Source organism: Verticillium alfalfae, genomic scaffold (assembly GCF_000150825.1).
Source record: "Verticillium alfalfae VaMs.102 supercont1.11 genomic scaffold, whole genome shotgun sequence".
In the NCBI taxonomy this organism is placed as follows: domain Eukaryota; kingdom Fungi; phylum Ascomycota; class Sordariomycetes; order Glomerellales; family Plectosphaerellaceae; genus Verticillium; species Verticillium alfalfae.
In genome coordinates, this window is record NW_003315028.1 from 549,854 (window position 1) to 571,002 (window position 21,149).

The 21,149-nt window shown below is 52.2% G+C and overlaps 7 protein-coding genes across 7 annotated transcripts in view; 4 read left to right on the forward strand and 3 right to left on the reverse strand.

Moving 5' to 3' along the window:
- Positions 1-1,937: 1,937 nt before the first annotated feature.
- On the reverse strand, positions 1,938-3,790 carry VDBG_07989 (alternative sulfate transporter; the record flags this gene model as incomplete). The annotated part of the gene is made up of 5 exons (XM_003001684.1): positions 1,938-2,201; positions 2,256-2,319; positions 2,397-2,450; positions 2,666-3,251; positions 3,511-3,790. 5 exons carry the CDS (start codon positions 3,788-3,790, stop codon positions 1,938-1,940), a joined length of 1,248 nt encoding a protein of 415 aa, XP_003001730.1.
- A 1,002-nt stretch (positions 3,791-4,792) lies between these two features.
- Positions 4,793-6,242, forward strand: VDBG_07990 (conserved hypothetical protein; the record flags this gene model as incomplete). Its single annotated transcript, XM_003001685.1, has 3 exons — positions 4,793-5,042; positions 5,102-5,167; positions 5,227-6,242. 3 exons carry the CDS (start codon positions 4,793-4,795, stop codon positions 6,240-6,242), a joined length of 1,332 nt encoding a protein of 443 aa, XP_003001731.1.
- Positions 6,243-9,348: 3,106 nt separating this feature from the next.
- VDBG_07991 (conserved hypothetical protein) lies at positions 9,349-11,415 on the reverse strand (the record flags this gene model as incomplete). Its single annotated transcript, XM_003001686.1, has 3 exons — positions 9,349-9,610; positions 9,900-11,147; positions 11,198-11,415. 3 exons carry the CDS (start codon positions 11,413-11,415, stop codon positions 9,349-9,351), a joined length of 1,728 nt encoding a protein of 575 aa, XP_003001732.1.
- A 265-nt stretch (positions 11,416-11,680) lies between these two features.
- Positions 11,681-14,368, reverse strand: VDBG_07992 (beta-mannosidase; the record flags this gene model as incomplete). Its single annotated transcript, XM_003001687.1, has 3 exons — positions 11,681-12,744; positions 12,794-14,184; positions 14,238-14,368. The coding sequence occupies 3 exons, from the start codon at positions 14,366-14,368 to the stop codon at positions 11,681-11,683; spliced, it is 2,586 nt and encodes an 861-aa protein (XP_003001733.1).
- Positions 14,369-14,685: 317 nt separating this feature from the next.
- Positions 14,686-16,629, forward strand: VDBG_07993 (cytochrome b2; the record flags this gene model as incomplete). The annotated part of the gene is made up of 5 exons (XM_003001688.1): positions 14,686-14,831; positions 14,885-14,943; positions 15,046-16,231; positions 16,280-16,353; positions 16,419-16,629. 3 exons carry the CDS (start codon positions 15,526-15,528, stop codon positions 16,503-16,505), a joined length of 867 nt encoding a protein of 288 aa, XP_003001734.1.
- Positions 16,630-17,157: 528 nt separating this feature from the next.
- On the forward strand, positions 17,158-19,190 carry VDBG_07994 (lactose permease; the record flags this gene model as incomplete). Its single annotated transcript, XM_003001689.1, has 7 exons — positions 17,158-17,419; positions 17,484-17,596; positions 17,648-17,914; positions 17,985-18,136; positions 18,194-18,439; positions 18,495-18,930; positions 18,987-19,190. The coding sequence occupies 7 exons, from the start codon at positions 17,413-17,415 to the stop codon at positions 19,188-19,190; spliced, it is 1,425 nt and encodes a 474-aa protein (XP_003001735.1).
- A 639-nt stretch (positions 19,191-19,829) lies between these two features.
- Positions 19,830-21,149, forward strand: part of VDBG_07995 (carboxypeptidase S1) — a gene marked incomplete at both ends in the record, with an annotated part of 2,187 nt that continues 867 nt past the window's right edge. Inside the window, 2 exons of the mRNA XM_003001690.1 lie at positions 19,830-20,258; positions 20,317-21,094. Coding sequence (XP_003001736.1) covers positions 19,830-20,258; positions 20,317-21,094 — 1,207 coding nt within the window. The remainder of the gene's footprint in view (positions 20,259-20,316; positions 21,095-21,149) is intronic.

Here is a 21,149-nt window from a genome sequence, read left to right on the forward strand (position 1 = left end):
GGACGCCATCGACGCCTGCGCCCGCCACCCCTTTTCGCTGTCACACGGCACTTATCTGCAAGCTAAGCCGGTAACAAACCGCGCAAAAATCCCTTTCCACTGTCTTTTCCTTCCTGTAACACCTATAGCGGTGTGAAGCCAAGACTGCCCAAGTGGGACATATCCGGCAACCTTATCGTTTCGACGACCGATTTTTCTGATCGGGCCGTCGTTGTCAGGCTTGTCAGGCACCATGCGTGCACCCACCATGTACGCCTCACACCTCTAATAACACACGCAGATGAGCCCACCCTTGTCACACCCTCAGCCCTGTCAGTGACGGTCCGAGAAGTGAGCTTGCAGCAGGGCCCCTCAGCTTAGGAGGGTGGGTCACACCTGCCGGAGCCTAAGGAAAAGAGCCTCAAATCTTTCATCCTCGAACCCCCTCCCTGCCTACCTACCTAAGTTCCTACCTCTCCATCTCCCTATGGATCGACACGACAAAGGGGTGGTACTATCGGACGCGGCGGGACACAAGCTGACACTGAACCCCCACGCCCCCCTTCGCATCCATCCCTCCCTCCTCGTGGTTCCCGCTTTCGAAACGAGCGTCGTACCCACGTGGATCTCCCGGCCCAGTGCCGGGACCGTGACAGGATAACCTTCCTTCACCCTGCTTGGGATTCTCGAGAATTCAGGACCCGGTTGTGCTCAAGGCGATACATCCTCCTGCCGCTGGCAAGGGGGCAGAGCAAAGCGTGTGGGCTCAACTCTTGCCCCTTGCCGCGTGGGTGGATTGCATGGCTAAAATACCAAGGGCGACAGCAAGTCCACCTTGGGCGCTGATCAGGGTCTGGCTCGCTGTGCTCTCGGTGTTTGGGAGCGAACGTGAGTCTTGGATGTGCACCTCTTAAGTTTGTGGTGAGGCTCTGTGGAGCCACGCTTGCGTAATCAGTCAGCAATCTTTCCTCAGCTTCAACTCCGGACAACATGACGAGCAGTAGAGTATTGTGAAACCGAGCTAGTCTCTCGCTGTTAAACACAAATGACAAAGTTCACCATGATTGGAAAGTTAGATTCAGTACTCTGCATGACCTGGACATGGCAGCAGCCATGAGTCCGGGCAACCCAGGTCCGTCGTTCTTTGTTGCCATATACGATGCAACCATTGATCTGATCTTGCCCTCTCAAGCAACGCAAGCCGGCAAGTTTTGTACCTCTACTTGAGCCTTTTACCTTGCGCCATGATTATGTGAAAACCAACGAAACAGTCCACATTATTCAAGTCATGGAATGCCCCCATTTGACCTGTATAAACATCTGGCATATACCCCGTTATCACTTATGGCTTCCAGCCCTGTTCTCGCATTTATCTGCTATCATCTCGACATTGTTTGATGTAGGAGGGTGTGCCTGCCACTGTGATCCTGCCATGTCAAGGCATTTGACCCTTGGGTCACTTGGCCCAGTCGTCTCTAGCCGCTGCGGGTTTGCCCTGACCAACCTGCCCTGTATTCACATCCCTTGAACAGGCTGCCGTTTCTTCGCCATGTCATGATCGCCGTAAATCTCCGGCAGCAATTCTTCGTTTCCTGATTCTGCAATTCTGGTCTTTCATTCCAGTAGGCGATCCTCATTTCGAAAAGGGGATGTAGACTAGGAGGGAGAATATCACATGTTGGCGGGGTTTCCTATGCTTCGCCGTAAAGGATTGCATACTTCATGCATCAATCAGTAAAGGAGGTCATCTTGTGCGAGGAAATAAATGCATCTTGTTCTCTGTCACTGTGTACAGATACCATACTGCATCCTAGAAGTCTTTGCCCATGTTGCTTCCGAAGGAAGACAGCGATTAGAGGGGTGGGGTGAATAGCTTTACATAGATTAATACCTAAATATGAATACGCCTTGAATAGAAGCTGAGAAGATCATCTCGGCAAAGTCACGTGAAACATTACCTAGTAGTTGTACGGTTTAGAAACGATCAACTCGTCCCCGATGGGCCTGGCTTCCTCAGAGCCTGCTTCGCTGGACTGCACCTTCCCGAAGTACTTCTTGTTCGCCCGATGATAAAGTGCAATCAGAAGTAGGACGCATGCCACAGACAGCGCCATGAAGACCACGGCAATGGTCCAGCCTCGGTGGTAGAAAGGGCGATCATCAGCACGGAACAGTTGGGCACCGATGAGACCAGCCACGTTAGCCGACATGATAAAACAGGCCTGCCATGTCAGTGAAAAGGGTACTTTGAGGCGTGTCCGTGAAGAAGTACTTACCATTCTCATTGCACGTTCACTTGGTGTTTGAGCATTGAGCGACAGCCAAGAGCCATGACAGCATCTGAATAAGCAAGTCAGTTTTGGTTCCGGTAGAAGTCCTCCGAGACAAATATCGATTCTAGTGAGCATTCTACTTACGCCACCATGAGGTTGTTCCCGCAGCCATTGTCAATAAGCCAAATTTGGTGCTTGCTGCGGCATCATCTGGAAGGCACTTGTACGCAAGCTAGTGAGGCACACGTCAGAATCGGCAACGAACTCCCCCGCTATTCTGAAGTTCACCTACCGTGAATATAAACTGGATGCTTACCGCACTCAGCACTAGGTAGCCTCGGCGACCCCATGTATCACTATATCTGGTTAATCCGTTGTTGGGCTTTTGACCGTGATGTAGTAGGGATACTTACGCAAGCCAGCCGAGGAACAGGGTAAGAGCCACACCCATCCACTGCCCGACGGAAGTCAATGCATTAGACTGCAGTCGTTCATATCCGAAAGAATTGACAATGCTCGGCGCATATGACCAAAGAGCGATGCTGGGGGCCAGTCCAACAGACGTCAGCAGGATGTGGGGCCATAACTTGTAATCTGCCACGGCACGCTGTAGGTCGCCGAGATTGATCGAGGTCTTGGTTGTCGCCTTATTAGGGTCATCAATAATGATACGGTCTCGAAGAATCGTAATCTCGCGGTCCGTGAATAAACGTACGCCAAGCAGCGACACAGGATTCGATGGAACACCCGGGAACAGGGCGAAGAAGCAGAAGCCAGCAACAAGCGTCAGCAGTCCCTCGAGGATGAATAGCCACTGCCAGCCAGCCAGTCCTGCAACGCCACGCATCTGAAGTATGCCGTACGCTAGGAGACCTCCGGATGCAGTGGCAAAGCCGTTGCCCATGAAGTACAACGCGAAGCGCTTGCTCAATTCGGGGCCTTTGTACCACAGAGACAGCGTATAGAGTCCGCCAGGGATATATCCTGACTCCAATAATCCTAGAAGCAGCCGGGTGGTAAGCCATGCTGGAAGCCCGCTCTGGAAAGCTTGGAAAGTAGCAACAAGACCCCTGACATGATGTATTAGCCTAGGTAGTGCGAGGAGACGGAGGTGGCTTCTTCACTCACCAAGCAACTATCTGGCAGCTGAGCCAGATTTTGGGCCCGGACACGATACAAAACGATGTTGCTTGGGATTTCGAGAAGGATGATACCGGCATTGAGAAGCTGCATGCCGACGTTAACTGGTTTTGCGTACTCCCAACGTCCTTGAGAAACCCGTCCGTCAAGGCATTTCCGGCATTGGAGCGATCGAGCTGCAGGACAAAGAATGCGAACATGAGAAGGGGCATGACAATACAATCAGCCTTGCGCACCGGGGCCTTTTCCTCGGCATCGGTCCACGTTCGCTCCGGAATCTGCCTCTCAGATTCCGGGCCGGAGCCAAAGTGGGGCGACGTCTGCGAGTGTTTCTCGTCAACCGATGGAGGCACCGAGGTCAGTTGGGTATTGACTCGATCCGACTTGGGTTCTGCCATGGCTTCGTTGGAGGAGAGGCGAATAGCTGGTAAATCTAGTGAAGCCACCAGGATGTTTTCGCTTGGTGTAGAAAGTTGCTGAAAGTCGGTCAGCGTGAAAAGTGTTTGCAGTGGCACCGAGTCTGTTGGATTGCCGCTCATAAATTGAGGGTTCTCGGTGGCAGGGCATCGAGCTAAATATCAATCCTCAGAGGCAATCCCCGACAATCCATAGATGTCGCAATCAATACCCGCAGTGACGCCTCATGGTGTTTCGACGAGATAGTCAAGGCTCAGCCAATATTATGGCGCATCACCATCAAAGAGGGTGACCAGTCTCGAGTAGCATGTTCAATGAAACGGGTGTGCCGCGGAAGTGCGAGTGAAGCGGGGGCGGGGGCGGACGGGCTTGTGGGTGCGGGCAAGATATCAAACTCACCCGCTCCGGACCCCTCGATCGGCGGTCGCCGGTCCTGGAGACACGCCGAATGTCATGAAGACGAAGTCCTTTTCCTGTTCTGATCTCGTTAGTTCGTAATTGTATCATAATTAGCACGCTTGCATCACGCGCCACACTATGGTTTCCTGCGTCTAGATCTTCAGTGTATTGTTTCATCGGTCGCAAACTGCCACCACATAAAGTTACGCTGCCATCCGCCCTGTGAAGTGGCACATCTCGAACAACAACGACCGAGGACCAACAGCTGATCGACTATGTATTTTCCGATGATATTTCTGGCCGCCGCCGCAACCCTTACTCTGGCGGATATGACGTACAAATCCCGGCCAGACCTCAATCCGATCAAATTGAATATTACAATCCCGTGCGACGACTCATGTGAGCCAGGTTACCTCTTCGTTGCCCCCTTCAGTGGAACCGGGGTAGAGGCACCACCCAAAGGCCCAGCACAACAGGGCGCCTACATAATTCGCAATGACGGCGATCTCGTGTGGGACGGATACACTTACTTCTCTCCTTGGACTGGAAACTTCCAGGCCGCCCGTTGGAATGGTTCAGACATTATGTTCGCTTTTGAAGGCTCGCACAACGGTCTGCACGGCCACGGACACGGTCGCCATGTCCTGTTGAACCAGAATTACGAGGTGATCAGGTCACTGAGAGCTGGTGGACATTTCATTAGCGACAAGCATGAGTTCATCATCATCAACGAGAAGACGGCGCTTCTTCAGATTTATCAGCCGCTGCAGATGGACCTGAGTGGCTACGGCGGCGATGAAGATCAGACTTGGATAGTAGACGCGATATTTCAAGGTTTTTGGCCCCTCCTCCTCAGCACAATACTTGCTTGGGCTGACACGCGGCGGCTGAAGAGGTCGACATTGAGTCTGGTCGTGTCCTATTTGAGTGGAGAAGCCTAGACTTCGTAACCCCAAATGGTAAGATGCCTCAGTGGAATCCTAATCTATGCTTGGAAGATGTTAACAGAGGGCCCTAGAGACCTCGCTTCCCCTGGCCCTAGGTCAAGCAGGGTCTGGAACTCACAGTACGACAGCCTGGGACTACTTTCACATCAACTCGATCACCAAAGGCGACGATGGACACTATCTACTTTCTGCGCGTCACGCCTCGACCATTTACAAACTAAACGGCACAGATGGCTCAATCATCTGGCGCCTTGGTGGTACAAAGTCCGATTTCATCCTGGGTCAGGACGTCTCATTTGGGTTCCAGCATCACGCGCGCTATCTCCCAGCCATCAATGCTTCGACAGAGGTTATATCGCTTTTTGATAACTCATTCTACGGCTCGGAATCCGCTGGAGGTGGCGATAAAGCAATCCGGCTGCACCCCTTTTCGAGAGGTAAATATATAGCGCTGAATCACGAAAGCGGCCTGGCAACGCTGCTTACCGCTTTCCACCCGCCCAAAAACTCGATTCTCTCCAAATCACAAGGGTCTCTTCAGACACTGCCAGGTGGAGGTGCGTTGTTGAACTGGGGATCCGAAGGCCAATTGACAGAGTATACATCGGAAGGGGACATCGCCTTCCACGCCGGCTTTGGTGATGGGCCCTTAGGAGAGATGGAGCAACACAACTACAGAGCTTTCCGGTACAACTGGACAGGCATCTCAGCAGAGTCGCCCGCAGTTTATGCTGAGGAGGTAGATGTTGGCACAGTCATACTCTACGTGAGCTGGAATGGTGACACGAGAACCTCCAGATGGAGGTTCTCTTGGAAGGAGGAGCTAGAAAGCCGCCCAGATCAAGTTCAAGTCAAGAACCAGGAGACTCACCGGACTGGGTTTGAAACCTCCCTGACTATTCGGTCTCGAGGAGCATCCATTTCGCAAGTGGTCGCTGAGGCACTGGATGTCCATGACGGTATCCTCGCAAGATCCGATCCAGTCTCGATCGCAATTGCGCTTCCAAAAGCTGTCAAGGGTCATCAAGGGACCTCTGAGCTGCAACTGGTCGAGCAGGGCACAGGAGTGGTGTTTCAGGAGCTTTGATTTTGCGCTGTGCGCCACGAGATCACTGGTCAGCTCAGTATGCCCATCCCTCTACCTCATATTGTTTCAATAAGTAACGCCCGAGAACACCTCATTATACCAAACGTCAAAATCTTCAAACTGTTCCACGTCATACAAAATAGCAGGGTCCCATGTCTCGGATGCTGCTGGGCTTTCCCAGAGCATAGGTCTCATTCCGGAGACCGGATCCAAGTCAAGGAATTTGGCCAAGATGTCCTGACTTGCGATGAGTTCGTCGATAGCTTCACGCTGCTTCTCCTCTATCGTTCCATCACGCATACGCATAACCTTGATGACAAGCTCCTCCTCGACGGAGAGGAGAACCTCGGTCAGCGTAGCGCACTTCGCGGCGAGGACGTCGCATGCTCGCTTGCGCAAACGTTCGCCCGCTCTTGAAAGGAGCTGTCGATATTCAATGGCGGTTTCACTCGTGTGCGAAGACTGGTGGAGAAGCTCCAGGCCCAAAACTATGACAGCCGTGATACAAAAGGCTGTTTGTGTCCAGATAGCCACTGTGTCTTCAGACGCTGCGCGTTCATGTTCTCTAAGTATAGTGACCGCTGCCGCGGTACATGTGGCTCTTGTTCTAGGGAAAAGTGAGCTCTGGAATGAGTAGAATAGTAGTGGTCGATGAATGTTGATGATTTTGTCAGCAGCGGAGATTGCCATGGTGCGTCTTGCGGTGGGAAGCCAAGGGAGAAAGATAACGGGACCCTGGAGTCCCTGTGGTCCTCCCGCAAGAGACATGTTGGTAGGCTGTGGATATTCCGGCGCATATCGGCATCACATCTTAATACGTGTTCGTAGATTTCCTTCGAATTCTTTTGGGAGCCGAGAGGGCCAAGGCCATCAAGAGCAGGGGCCATGAGTAAAGCCTGCCGCGCAATGATCCGTGTATATGCACTTGACGTCATTGAATTGTTGTCTTTCTCGATCAGATCGTGGTCGTTACAGTTCCTTGGTATTGGCGTAGTGAATTGTGAGTGGTGAATAGCGTAGGTCTCTGTGAACGGGATGGAGAAATAATCCTGAATCACGAGTTGCCACCAAGTACGCTTGCCAACTTCAATCTCTATCTGCTCGAGCCAGTCTGACCGAGCCTGCCCTATGGCGATATCAGGGTCGGATTGTATCAGCGTAGGTACCGGGAGTGGTTGGACACGGTGTAGACCGAGACACCTGGCAATGCCATGAGCGGCGCCGAGCAAGTTGCCGGTAACCTGGCTCAGGCCCAGATTATGCCCAAGTCTTGTTATAAGCGTGATTGCCTGAACAGAGAACACTGGCCAAGATGAATGCGTCGTCAGCCGAGCACGAAGAGCTATCGTGAGACGCATCAGGCACGAGCCAACCTACTTGATGGGTGTTGAAGGAAGTCTTCATCGTATAAAATGTCGGTCAGCTTCCTAAATTGAAGTTCAATGAGGCTGTCATCGAAAACTACATGAGCCAGTCAGCTTGGCTCGGATTTGCGTCGACAGGGAATGCCACGAACTCAACCCAAGCTCTCGGCGTTGACGAGGGCTGTTGACCAGTGACCAGAGTGACGTCTGCCATAAACATAAACGTCAGTGATAAGTCCCGGACAAGGGATTTGCTCTACCCACGCATGTAATAGCGAGATATAACGCCATCCATAAAGGATGCACGACAGCACCTGAAGTCCAGAATATCTCGCACTGCTCCAGGAAAGTGTCGGAATGGAAACCATTATGATGCCACCAGAGGTGTTGCATGTGGAAGTCTTTGACCAGTCGTCGAGCATCATTGTTCGGAAGCAAGATCTTCGGGTCTATATTCGTTGAAGACCATTGCAAGTATACGTCTCGAGTGTCGCAATTCACAGAGGCAAGCTCGGCGTAAGTCCGATATCTCATGCAATTGCATCGACGATGGGGGTAACAAGCCCCGGTAAAACGGCCCCAAGCCAGAGACTCGAGACACCTCAATGTAGCTGCACTTTGACTGGACAGCGTGCCCTCATGGCGCCGTATCGTTGTAGGCTCTGCGTTTTCGGATGATGAGCAACCACGGGTGCATTTCGATATATTCGTGACAGAAAGCGGAGTCCCCAGTGACGGACTTCCACTCGCGATGGCTTCACCTAGTAATGAGGCAGCGTCGTGTTGCGTTGTGGCAATGATCAAGCCAGCAGGTGTCATCGGGAGGCCACTCTCAAGCTTATCAATACGCCGCTGAACCTGTTGTCCCAACACTTCGAGGTCGCTCGCATCTGTGAGACCTTGCTTCAGACTGGCCAAGAACTGGAGCTCGTCTTCGTGCCGAGAGACGATTTTCGTGGTGCGAACGACCTCGCGAGCACAAGGTTTTCGGAGGCGAACGCATCGTCCGCAAGGGACAGTCTTGTCGCACCGGACTTTCCTCCTCGAACATTCTGGCCGTAAATAAGCTCGTGTGACACCGAGTCGGGCACTGCACCTCGGCTACGAACCTGCGCATGATAGGGGTCGACGCTGAGAAACTCGTGGACTCGGCATCGGCTACGATCACTCTCAATGCAGTTTCGCAAAGTAAAATTGATAAATTGGGAGGTCCATGAATTGGTGATGTGAAGTCCCAGGATTCGCACACACGCCACCAATTGTAGCGGCTCATTTTGGATTGCGCGATATGCAACTCTTATCACGCCATCCCCTGGCCATCGTCGGAGTCGACAACTATGACTTGACTACAGATATCCAGACCGTATACCACAGCCACAGTATATCATTCTGCTGGGTTGGTGGTTTTTGCAATCCCAGGCCTCAATCGGCACACTTATGAGGCCAGTGCAGGAACCAATATTTCCGAGGATCTGTGGGCGTGATCATTCTGGGGTCTTTCAGAGCAAAAAGGTAACTCAGGCCTAGATATCCCGATAGTTCTTGTATGGACAATAAGAGGGTAGATTGGGCTCCCGTGTCGGATCGAAAGGCCCCCCAAAACATATCGAACCCGACCTACCGCCTGGCTTTCATCCATGCACAACCCCGAGGGATTTTTTTCGTTTTATGGTTGCGTCTGCCATACATTGAAAGCATTCTCCTCACTTAGAAACATGTTCCAGTCTATATCCGCAAGTTGCTCATCGCACCAGCCTGGTAACTCCCAGGCCCCTTCCGGACTGGTTGATGGGTGAACCTGATTCTCGACCGTCACCGTGACAGCCTGAAAGAGGGTAGCCACCATGTGGGCTGCTCGATCCGATCCCCTCATCCACGGCTTCATGTCGTTGAATATGTCCAAAGCCTTTGTCAGGCTTGCAGACCATCGGTCCACCTTTTCGGGGTACAAGCCCGGCCTCCATGCCGTCTCCATGGCGATCGAAAGAAGTGGTACCATACAGCCTGGAAAAGGTACCACGCAGAGTTCCACACATGAATGTGGTTGGGGGTCCAGTGCAGTGTAATGGCATCAATGGCCTCAGCCGCGATTGAGCGGCATGTGTCGGTCATTTGTTCCTCCTCGGGTGTGAACATGCGTTGTTTAGCGTTGTCATGAGCCAGATACAGCAAAAATGGACGGGACAGTACCAGCCGTACATTGAGATACCGATTTCTCAGGAATTCGCGTGCGGTGGTGACGCGTGGCGGCGAATTAGCAGTGTATTTGACAACTGATGGCAGTGTCTCGTACCAGTCCCGAAGCTCTTGGTCGAAAGCAAGAGCTTCAATGGCAGACATCCTTCGTAGCTGCGCAAATCTATGCTGAATGCGGTTGCAAATGTGGCAGAACTGACAGCTCGACCTTAAAGAGATGGCACAATGATCATCAGGTGAAAGGAGGCTTGGGGGCTGGGTGTCCATTGTCGTGTTATCCCATCGTCCACAGGTTGGGCGACCAAGAGTCATGCTGGCCCAAGTGTCAAGACAGAATAGACTCCACCATGTCCGCCGCCGCGTTTCAATTCGAAGGAGATTTTCTTGATTTGTGTCGGCTCCTTGATCATGAGTACGGCGCGACGAGTCTCGGTGTAAGCCTAGGGCAATGGCGACGCGCTGAGCAGCACCAAGCACAGCATATGCCATGTTTGGGGAATTCCGGTAATGCAGGTAGTAGCCTCCCAGTAAGCACAGAGCCTGGAGACTTTCCATGTTTCCCGATCCGAGAGAGTCCAGGTCGAGGAAAACCCTCGCTTGTTTGTAGTATTGCACGTGCAATGTGTTACTGCCAGAGGCAATGGACCCAAGCGTCAGAATCATGTTGAGAAGTCCCAACCATGAAGCATCTTGCCGGGTGCCCCCTATGTATGTTCTTCGAAACTCTTCTTCATTCAAAATGGGTGTAATGGCGTGTATGTGTTCGAAATAGAACTCGACGCAGCGCTGTTCTCGAAGCTGGTTGAGGGCCGGTAAGTTGGGTCCCGAAATCAGGTCTGAAGCTTGCTGGTGAGGCGGATGCTGTTCTTTTGTCAATTCTTTCGAGAATTCTATCGTACGAGCTTTAGCCGCTGGGCACAGTCGGAATAACGCCCCCATAACAGCACTCATTGAGGTGACGCCTAAATATGAGGGGCGGTGTTGATCTGTAGCCAAACTGATGGCATTGATGTCATCGCTAGCGCCAATTTCTGCTGGCTGCTGAGCTGATTCGTCCCATCTTCTCTCTTGAACAGTATCGCCAGCCTCGGATGCTTGAGTTGAACCATCAGACACGTCTGTGCCACCTGTGCCTGATAAAAAGTATTGAGGTGAAGGCCTCAATGGCTCAGGTGAAATATTGCAAACCGAAGTATCGGATGGCGAAGCAGTCGACAAGAGCTGAAGAAGTTCTGTTCTTGATCTCCCAACCAGGTCCTCGGGTGAATTATGCGGGAACAATGTATTGAGAATGCGTTGTTGTACCTGCATTTGCTCGGTCACCTGCTCCAATGTACTGAATGCCCTGTTAACGATCCAGAGTTAAGAAGGAATGGATATCCAGGAAATTCACACCTCTTGCTGACAGCTTGTCTCTTGGTCCGTTGCCTGTAGACGCAACTCTCCGAAGTTTTGTAGTACTGGCAGCTAGTACAGGGAACACGGCCATCACACTTGACCTTTCTCCGTGTACACTCCGAACATGACTTGTTGACTCTGCGGGAGATCGGTCTTGCGACCTGTGGCGATAAATGTGAAGCCGGTGGGTCCGTGCTACCGAAGGTGTGAAACATCGTACATTCAAACAGGAGGCTATTCTTAACCTTTCAAGACTGAAGTGTATGTTTGTTGGAGGTCGATGAGACCGAGGAGGAGCGAAAACATCAGGCTATAAGGCACTCTTGTGGGCCATGGCAGGGCTGCGGGGTAGAATACGGCACCGTATTAGCGTGACTTTAGCATGCCCAACGCTGAAGTGTAGGGAAGCTCTAGGTCCATCGCACGTTGCCAGCGCCAAATGTCTTCATTCTTGAATGTTCCTCGGAGTATGTTCAATATCTACAGCTTGGGTCTATATGTGCTTGTTTCATCCGGCGCCCCAAGGTAAGTCCACCTCAGAGGAGCTGACGTCGGCCCCGCCTCAATCTGTATCTCCCGCTTCTCGCCAGGCACAAGGTCGAAGCCATTGTCGCTCAACTTCATGCCTTCTGTCTCCTCAAGCACAAAGCCTTTGATTGGAAGTCTGCTGGAAATTGAGATCTTGCTGCGCGACTGGTAGATCTCGAGGCCGACGTGCCGGTCGTTCAGGTCAAGATACTTGAAAGGCTCCGGCCAAGCAGTGTCGGTGGCCACAAGTTCCCCGTTAAAAGTTAACGAGGCATGAATTACAAAGGGGTCATCAGCAGTATTCGCTGCAGATGCTGCAACAGCCACGCGTTGCTTCTTGTGAACCTCTGTCGTCCCATTCGGCTGAGCATAGAGGGTACTGGCGATGGCGTCGCGAATGTCCTTGCCTGTCTGGATGGAGATGAATCTGACCCTCAACTCGACCCGAACTGTATCAAGTCGACTGCTCGCGATCCAGACGTCATACTCACACTCCTTTCGTAATGTGGGGTCCGCGTGTCCTGATGTCCATTCTAGGCAGCTCCTTGATATGCCCACATCCAGCGGCCGCAGTGCTCTCGCGATGGCGTAAAACGCTGGTTTTTTTACCAGGTAGTAGTCCACTACAGCCCAGGACATAGTTGGCCAGCAGTCATTCAGTTGCCACACAAGAACGCCACCGCATTTTCGTGCTCCGGGATGCCCCCACATTCGTCTCCATGCCTTGTACGCGTAGCGCATGGTTTCGGCTTGTGTGATCTGTGTGAGATGAGTGAACGCTGGCAAGTCATAGCGAACCTGGAAGTTTTCCGCGACGTATGTCATCAGGCGGCGTTCGTGGTCAATGGCTTTGTTCCGATAATCCATCGTCAGAGACCCAGGCCGCTGTTCCTGAGAGCTCGTGACCATTCTTCGAGTAGTCTGTAGATGAGGATACGCTTCCATACCAAACTCACTGACGAAGCGGCCAGTCAAGTGTTCCGCCTCCTGATACCTATTCATCAAACCGTGCCATACTTAATTTTGTCAGTAGTTGTAAAACGTGTATGTTTGAGGTAGACTTACTGTTCCATTGATGGATGTCTCCCACCGTCGGGTCAGTCGTGTGTTTTCCGTCTCCCCAGGGACTGCCAGGATGATACAAAACTGAGGAGTCTTCCTCTTGAACCAGCTTCGGCAGCAGAAACTCGTAGATATACCTTGCAGGGAAAGTAGACTTAAGCCAAGATTCGGGATCCTTATCATCGGCAAAATACTCCAACTTGTATCTCTCTTGCACCTGATAGTCTTCGTTGTTTCCGGCCCAAACAACCACAGAAGGGTGAGATCTAAAGCGTCTCAAGTTCTGCCGCGCCTCCTCTTCTATGCTTTCTAGAAATGCAGCATAAACTGGGTAGTTGCCGCATGCGAAGGCAAAGTCCTGCCAGACTAGGATCCCAAGTTCATCGCAGGCGTCCAGAAAAGCGTTGTCTTCATAGATGCCGCCTCCCCACACCCTGATCATGATTTGGTTACTTTCAACCATGAGTTTCATCCAATCGTGGTATCGTTTCGCAGTCATTTGCGAGAGAAAGCTATCGCCAGGAATCCAGCAAGATCCACCCGCGAAGATGTCGACTCCGTTAATCCGAAAGTAGAATGACTTGCCGTAGGCATCTTTCTCTTGAACGAGCTCGCAGCAACGAAATCCGATGAGCTTGGTGCTGCTGTCGAGTTTTGTCTGGCCTCTCCAAACCTCTGCTGATAGTTGATACCGTGACTGTGCTCCATATCCTGCAGGGTACCAGAGACAGGGATCTTCTATCTGAAAAGCAGCTTCGATCAAACCGCTTGCGCCAACGCTACAGGTCTGCTTGAACACCACCTTGTCATTGCGGGACAGGAGAAAGACCACGTGGTCAGTCTTTTCAAACGCACCAGAAACTCGAGCCATGAGTCGCCCAGAGCAGCTTTTCAAGTCTGCCGCCAAGTCGTAGACGGCCCGCACGTCACCAAGCCTTGCTGTATATTGTTCGAAATAGACAGGACGCCACGGTCCTGCCGTCATCAAGATTGGGCCCCAATCCCAGCCCCAGTTGTACTGTGCCTTGCGAACAGGTATTCTGCCTTCCTCCGTTTGCCGGGCGAAGAATTGATGCTCTCTGTGCTGCTCGACGATGTCACGACCACGGAGCAAAGCTGAGTCGAAAATGATTTCAAGGACGTTCTCGCTATCGGAGTTCCAAGTCATGTTGACATTGACACGGTTTGAAATGTGCATGTTTTCTGACTTCAGGATCTCAACGCCATTCAGAGTGACTGTGGCGAAAGTATCTAGACCTTCAAAAACGAGGTCGGTATTGGTGTTTTCTGGGCAGTGGATAGCTGGTGCCGGGAGGCGAAGCTTGTATTGCCACGACTTTTCGGCAACCCACTGAACAGATTGTTCATTCATGTCCACGAAAGGGTCAGGGATCCTGGCAATAATCAATATCGCTTCATTCGCTGAGCCGAGATTATGGGATCATACCTCTTGTTGGCGAGCAAGTCTATGTGGACCTGACTCGGAACCGTCTCGACTGGAAGCCAGGCACCAGGGTCGTCATCTTCGTGCTGTTTAAAGGACCACCCACTACGCAAGTTCTGTCTGGAGCGAAGCATGCTTGGTGATGATGTAGGGCGGCGAAACATGGAATGTCAATGAATAAGGAAGCGAACAATAGGAATCTGATAGCACATGTGTCCGCAGACCATGAAAGAAAATCATCGGCTTTATGGCCATCGCTCCAACCGGCGGAGTCTCTCTGCCAGGCAGTAAATGCAAGTGACGTTCATTCTACATAGCTGTATTACCGAAATGGGAAACGTGGGGGACGTCGGGGAATTGAGGGCCCGGTCACGCCATGCCCAGAAAGGCATGCGGAAATCCATAATGCCGTGGTACCCCTGTCAGCCTGGACACGGAGGGGTGGATGTTTGCACTCGCATCAGCCACGAATCCTTGAACACCACTCGACAAGTTCTCGAGGAAGATCGCCTGAGTTCTCTTCGTCCGTGTAATTCGAGAAAGATATTGAAACGGCAGGCAACAGTACAATGGACAAGGTTCTACGGCTGTCAGAAAGCACGTCGCTTGCAGCCCCCCCTTGACACGATCACAAGTCTGACACCATATAGTACGACATCACGATGTTGCGGGGGATTGCTGGATAGCCATACATGGCAAAGTCTACGATGTAAGTGAAAGGTCGCCCGTGAAGACTGTACTGATCATACTGCCATGATGATGTGTTGCATACATCTGTCTGCGACTCACGATTGTTGACCGTCATCACTAGATCACAAACCTCTTAGAAAGCCATCCTGGGGGAAAGGCAGTTCTTCTCCGGTATGCTGGAGCTGACGCCTCTGTTCCATTCGATGAAGTTCACCCGAGAGAACTCCTTGATGAGTATCAAGGCCTGATTAGCGTTATTGGTACATTCGATACAGAAGGGTCATCAAGCGCAGGTTTTACCACCATGACACCAAACAGAAGCTCAACTGCGTCCTCGCCGTCAGCCACAGTATCAATTCCAACGAGCAATATGCTCAGCATCTCGGAAATGGAAAGGCTGGCGCTGCAGCATCTGACCCCGAAAGCCATCTCCTACTATGCATCTGGCTCCGATGACGAGTTCACGAAGACTGCCAACAATTCAATATATCGCTCCATCATGCTGCGGCCACGGGTCTTCGTCGACTGTACAGCTTGCTCGCTTTCGACAAATATACTTGGAAACAGTGTAGGTTTACCAATCTTCATTTCGCCAGCAGCCATGGCCAAATTGGCACATCCTTCGGGGGAAGCAGGAATCGCATCTGCGTGTTCCAACTTCAATGCGCTCCAAATCATCAGCAAAAACGCCTCCATGTCACCCCTAGACATCGTCCGCGCCGGCAAAGATGCGGTGTTTGGGTGGCAGCTCTACGTCTTGAAGGACATTAAAGCAACCGAGCGAACCCTTGCTCAAATCCGGGCCATTCCCGAAATCAAGTTCATTGTTCTGACTTTGGACGCCCCTTTCCCTGGAAAACGTGAAGCAGACGAGCGCTTCAAGATGGCCGAAGTCGCTCATGGTGGTGCACCGCAGGTATGGGGAACAGAATCCGGGCTGACCTGGGGTAAAACCCTGGCTTGGCTGTCAACGCAAACCAAGCTGCCGATTGTGCTCAAAGGCATTCAGTCTTACGAAGACGCTTTTGCGGCATCATTATTTCCAGCTGTCAAAGGCATCATCATCTCGAACCATGGTGGGAGGGCTTTGGATACCGCACCAACTCCCATCCAGGTCTTGTTGGAAATCAGAAAGTTCTGCCCTCAAGTATTGAGCAAAATTGATGTTCTTGTAGACGGAGGTATCAAGAGGGGGACAGACGTGGTCAAGGCACTTGCATTGGGGGCAAAGGGAGTCGGCCTTGGTCGGGCAGCCTTGTATGGCCTCGCTTTAGGAGGACAGGAAGGTGTCGAAAGAACGCTGAAGAGTAAGTCACGTCGCTGTGCTATCCCGCTGCTGTCTGACTAGGGATCAGTTCTAGCAGACGAAACACTCACGGCTCTAAGACTATTGGGTGTGAGCAAGATCCAGGACCTTGGCCCACATCACGTAAGTTCATTCAACCCGAGCCTGCTCTTGTTTGTGGCCACAAGCGCTGAAATTGGTGATCAAAGGTCAACACAGCTGCTCTTAATCAGTACCTGTTCGAAGGGCCGAGTGGCTTAGATCAAATGGAGATTGATTTGAGGCCCAAACTGTGATAGCTTGTCGTGGGAAGTATTTTTAGGAACAAGAGGGCGCCTCAGTGCGGGCAATATTGTCGGACAGGGTCAAGTGCGGAAGAAAGGTGATGTATTGTACCTAGCTATTCTACAGGGCATGTATCTGGAATCAAGCTATAGGAGGCATTGGGCGCACAGGCCTTGGCACCAGGTGAATTTCACCACGAACAAATCATACTACTCGGTCACGCAATCGTCACTTGTTCTCGTTACATGAAAAGAAAGATGTTGAAGGTATTTCAATGGGCACAAACCACACACACCTTGTGATCAGGACACCGCTGGTGCAGCCTCAATACCCTGGGCTTTCTCCGGCATCTCCAGTGCGCGTTCTAAATTCACAAGGACCAATGGCTTCGATGCCGATCTTTCGATCTCCTCGTCAGCAAGACGACTCGCGGGTCGTCGTTGGATGCATGGACGAGCTTTTGAATTTCCGTGTCCATATCTGGTCTAGTTCTGGAGCAAAAATCCGGGGCCCCGTGTCCATACTGCGCTGGTGAGAGTAAGACCCACGAACGAGTGGTGGGGAGTGGGATGATCGCTTCAGTGCAACTCAGACCGTCCGCCAGCTAAATAGCGACTCGGTGCCTCCAAGACCTAAGGGAATCTCAGCACGCCAATTTTCTCCATATCGCATCTTGACCTTGTAATCTTTATTTTCAGAGTCGATTCGTCTGTTGCTATATTTTTCCCTAGCTCAAGTGACACTAGCGAAGTCAAGATGAACAAGTCAGGGGCAAATGTCACACACAAAGACCCAGATGTCGGGGAGAGTTTCGCGGAGAGGTACGCAACGATCATGGCGACGCAGAAACCGAATCCTCGTGGCCCAGGATATATCAAATTATACATTTTGGCCGCCATGGTGTTTTTGTGCTCAACAATGAATGGTAAGGCTTCGTCTTTAAGGCTGCCGCCCATAGATCCCCGGGAAACTACTTACTAGATCTGTAGGATTCGACAGTTCACTGATGGGGTCTATCAATGCCTTGCCAAACTTTACAGAGTACTTCGGACTACCAGCCTCAGGAAACGCCAGCACGGGTATTGTGTTCGCAATTTTCCAAGTACGCCATTATGTTGTGCAAATTCATATATCATGCTGATCTCCGTTCTAGATCGGACAAATGTGTGGAGCTCTATTCATCTGGATGACAGATTGGTACGGACGCACATGGCACATTTTCTTCGGCTGTCTAGGCGTCTGCATCGGCACCATCATCACCTTGCTTGCTACCAGCCTTCCTATGCTGATCGGTGGACGGTTCATGCTCTCCTTCTTCGCTACCTGCGCACATACTGCTGCTCCTCTTTACCTCGTGGAGATAGCCCCGGCTGCCTATCGAGGGACGATCGCAGGCATGTACAACACGTTCTATAACGTGGTAAGTGCCCGTATGGGGAGAGGGCTCGTCGTCTTCGACGCTGACACATGCCTTTTCTGTCGACTTACAGGGTGCGATACTTGCCAATTCCGCTGTCTATGCATGTCATCTCTACCTTGGTCATCGAGGAGACCTTGACTGGAGGATACCCCTCTGGCTACAAATGGTATGCCCAGGCCTCGTCTGCTGTCTGATAAAGTTCTACCCTGAGTCTCCACGATGGTGCGTATCTTCTGAGCCCTGCGTGAGTCTTTCTCATTGACTAATGTGGTATGTTAGGCTTGTGGCACAGGATCGTCACGAAGAGGCAAAAAATATCATCGCAACGTATCATGCCAATGGTGACCTTGATCACCCTCTCGTAGATCTCCAGATGGCGGAGATGATCGGTGCAATTGATGCAAACCATGAGGCGTCATGGAAGGACTTGTTTGACCTCAGGGTGCTGTTCGAGTCGCGTGCAAGCCGATACAGGATCATGTTGAACATTGTCTTTTCCTGGTTTGGTCAGTTCAGTGGTAACAAGTAAGTGCCATCCATTGCGCTGTCCACTTAGCAATTGTTGATTATCATCTCCTAGCATCATATCATACTACCTGCCCATCATGCTCAACGGCATTGGCATCACAGACACTAACACGAAGCTGATCCTCAACATTGCCTACTCGATTGTCGGGTGGGTGTTCTCGGCAGCGGGAGCCCGCCTGCACGACATTGTCGGTCGTCGAAAGATGCTCATGGGGACCGCGGCCGGAATGACCGTCTCTCTGGCCATTGTTGCCGGGTGTGCAGCCGCATACGAGGATCACGGCATTCAGAATGCCTCCACGGTCACAATCGTCTTCATCTTTCTCTTCGGCGCCACTTTCGCCGTCGGCTTCACCCCAATGCAACCCATCTACCCAGCCGAAGTCGTCAGCAACAAAATGCGCGCGAAGGCCATGGGTACCTTCAAGCTCACAGCGGGAGCTGCCGGTTTCCTCAACACCTTTGTCGGGCCCATTGCGCTTTCCAGTGTGAGTTTCTCCACCCTAGATGCTGTTGTTACGTGAGCACTGATCGCAGGCGGCAGATTGGGTACTGGTTCTACGTATTCTTTGCGTTCTGGGATAGTTTTGAAGTCGGGTTCATGTACTTCTTCTTCGTGGAGACCAAGGGGTCTACGCTGGAGGAGCTGGATGAGATCTTTGAAGCGGAGAACCCGCGCAAGGCCAGCGTTGAAGCTGCGAACGCACGCAGGAGGATGATTCGGGAGCAAAGAGATTCGACTGCTTAGAGGCCATGGTCACCCTAAGACTACAGCTTCTGGCGCGGGTATTCTTGTTGGAGGGAGCTTGCTGTCGTGGTAGAGCAGGGGTAACGATGGTGCTTTGGGGGTCGACTTCTTCTGAAGTGAAACTGTCCCTGATGTGCACCAAGATAGTCTGCTCCAATGCAGCAGCTTTTACGAATTGTTTAGTGTACAATGTCCATCACAAGAGCGTCCTGTACACAAAGGCGACAATCGCAGCTTCCGAGGGTACGTACGAGCTGACTGGCTTGTATCTGTGCCAGCCAATTCCATGTGACAGGTGCTTCAGGCACGCTGAAGGACCGGCCGGCGTCTAGCGTCTAGCGCCTGACGTATGCCTGGGCTCGTACCCCTGGAGCGGCCCCGCTGTGGCTTGCGCGGACCTCTGCCATGGTCCCCAGTGGTCAGCCGGTGACTGGACGTCACACCACGCTCGGTGTCAACGCAAGCAGAGCTCATCAGGCTCCAGGCTCCAGGCTCCAGACTCTTTCCGAAAAAACAACAACCCTCGAAGCCGTATCTTCTTTTGCAAGCATTTTTCTGGTGCGTTTCGATCGCGACAAACCTACTCACACAGTAGGTGGATTGCGCGGGAGCTTAGATCGCGATGAGTCGCAATTAATCATGCGTACATTCCAATTGCTGTTCCTCTCTGCAGGCCTCAGCTCTGTTTCAACGACATCAGCGCAATATGCGCCCACGACAGCAAACCTTACCACCGTGCGATCACCTCTCAACCATGATATCACCATCAGCTACAAGTCCCCCGACGGCGCCTGTCGCTCCGCATTTGACCACCAGAAACAATATACCGGCTGGGTCAACGTGCCCGGCGACTACCCTACGAATCTCTTCTTCTGGTTTGTCGAGGCCCGCCAAAAGTCCGACGTACTCACGATATGGCTCAACGGCGGGCCTGGGTCGAGCTCTCTCTTCGGCATGTTCAACGGGGTCGGTCCTTGCGAGATCATCGAAGCGGGGCTGGACCAGTACGACACGCTCGCCAGTGAATGGGGCTGGGATCGTGCTTCCAACATGCTTTTCATAGACCAGGTGAGCCAGCCACTGAGACATCTTCAGCACGTGAAGAATGTCTGCTAACCCACCCCAGCCCAACCAGGTCGGCTTCTCCTACGACACACCCACAAATGGCACTCTCAATATCCTCAACAACACCCGGACAACCCCGCCAGGGGGTCCCGTCGACGACCTACCACCCCACCTCTTCCTGAACGGCACCTTCAGCTCCCTGAACCCCGCCAATACCCCTAATACCACCGAAGATGCTGCCATCGCCGTCTGGCACATGCTGCAAGGCTTTCTCTCCGTGTTCCCTCAGTACAATCCTCCCAAACAAGCGGCACTGGGTGTCAATCTCTTCGCCGAAAGCTACGGCGGCAAATATGGCCCCGTCTTCTCAGACGTTTGGGAGCGGCAGAACGCTAAGAGGCTGAACAATACTATACCGCGGAACTCGACCCTCGAGATACATCTCGCTGCATTGGGCATCGTCAATGGCTGCATTGACGACGAGATCCAGGCACCCTACTATCCGAGCTTCGCAGTCAACAACACATATGGATTCGAGGGCATCAACTCGGTCCGCGCCAACCTCGCCAATGCCAGCTTTTACGCCGATGGCGGCTGCCGCGACCTTTTACAACAGTGCCGCACCGCCCAAAACGTTTACGATCCGGCGAGCTCAGGCAATGTCGACAGCGTCAATGAGCACTGCTCCCAAGCGTATGCGACCTGCTACAGATCCGTCATTGAGCCCTTCAGCGAGTCTGGGCGCAGCTTCAACGATATTTCCCAGCCGGCGCGCGAGTCCTTCCCCTCCAACATCTACATCGAATACGCCAACTCGCCCGCCTTTCAAGAGGCCATAGGTGCTGAAACCAACTTTTCCACCTACAGCCTCAGAGGCCCTTTCAGCCTTCTCGC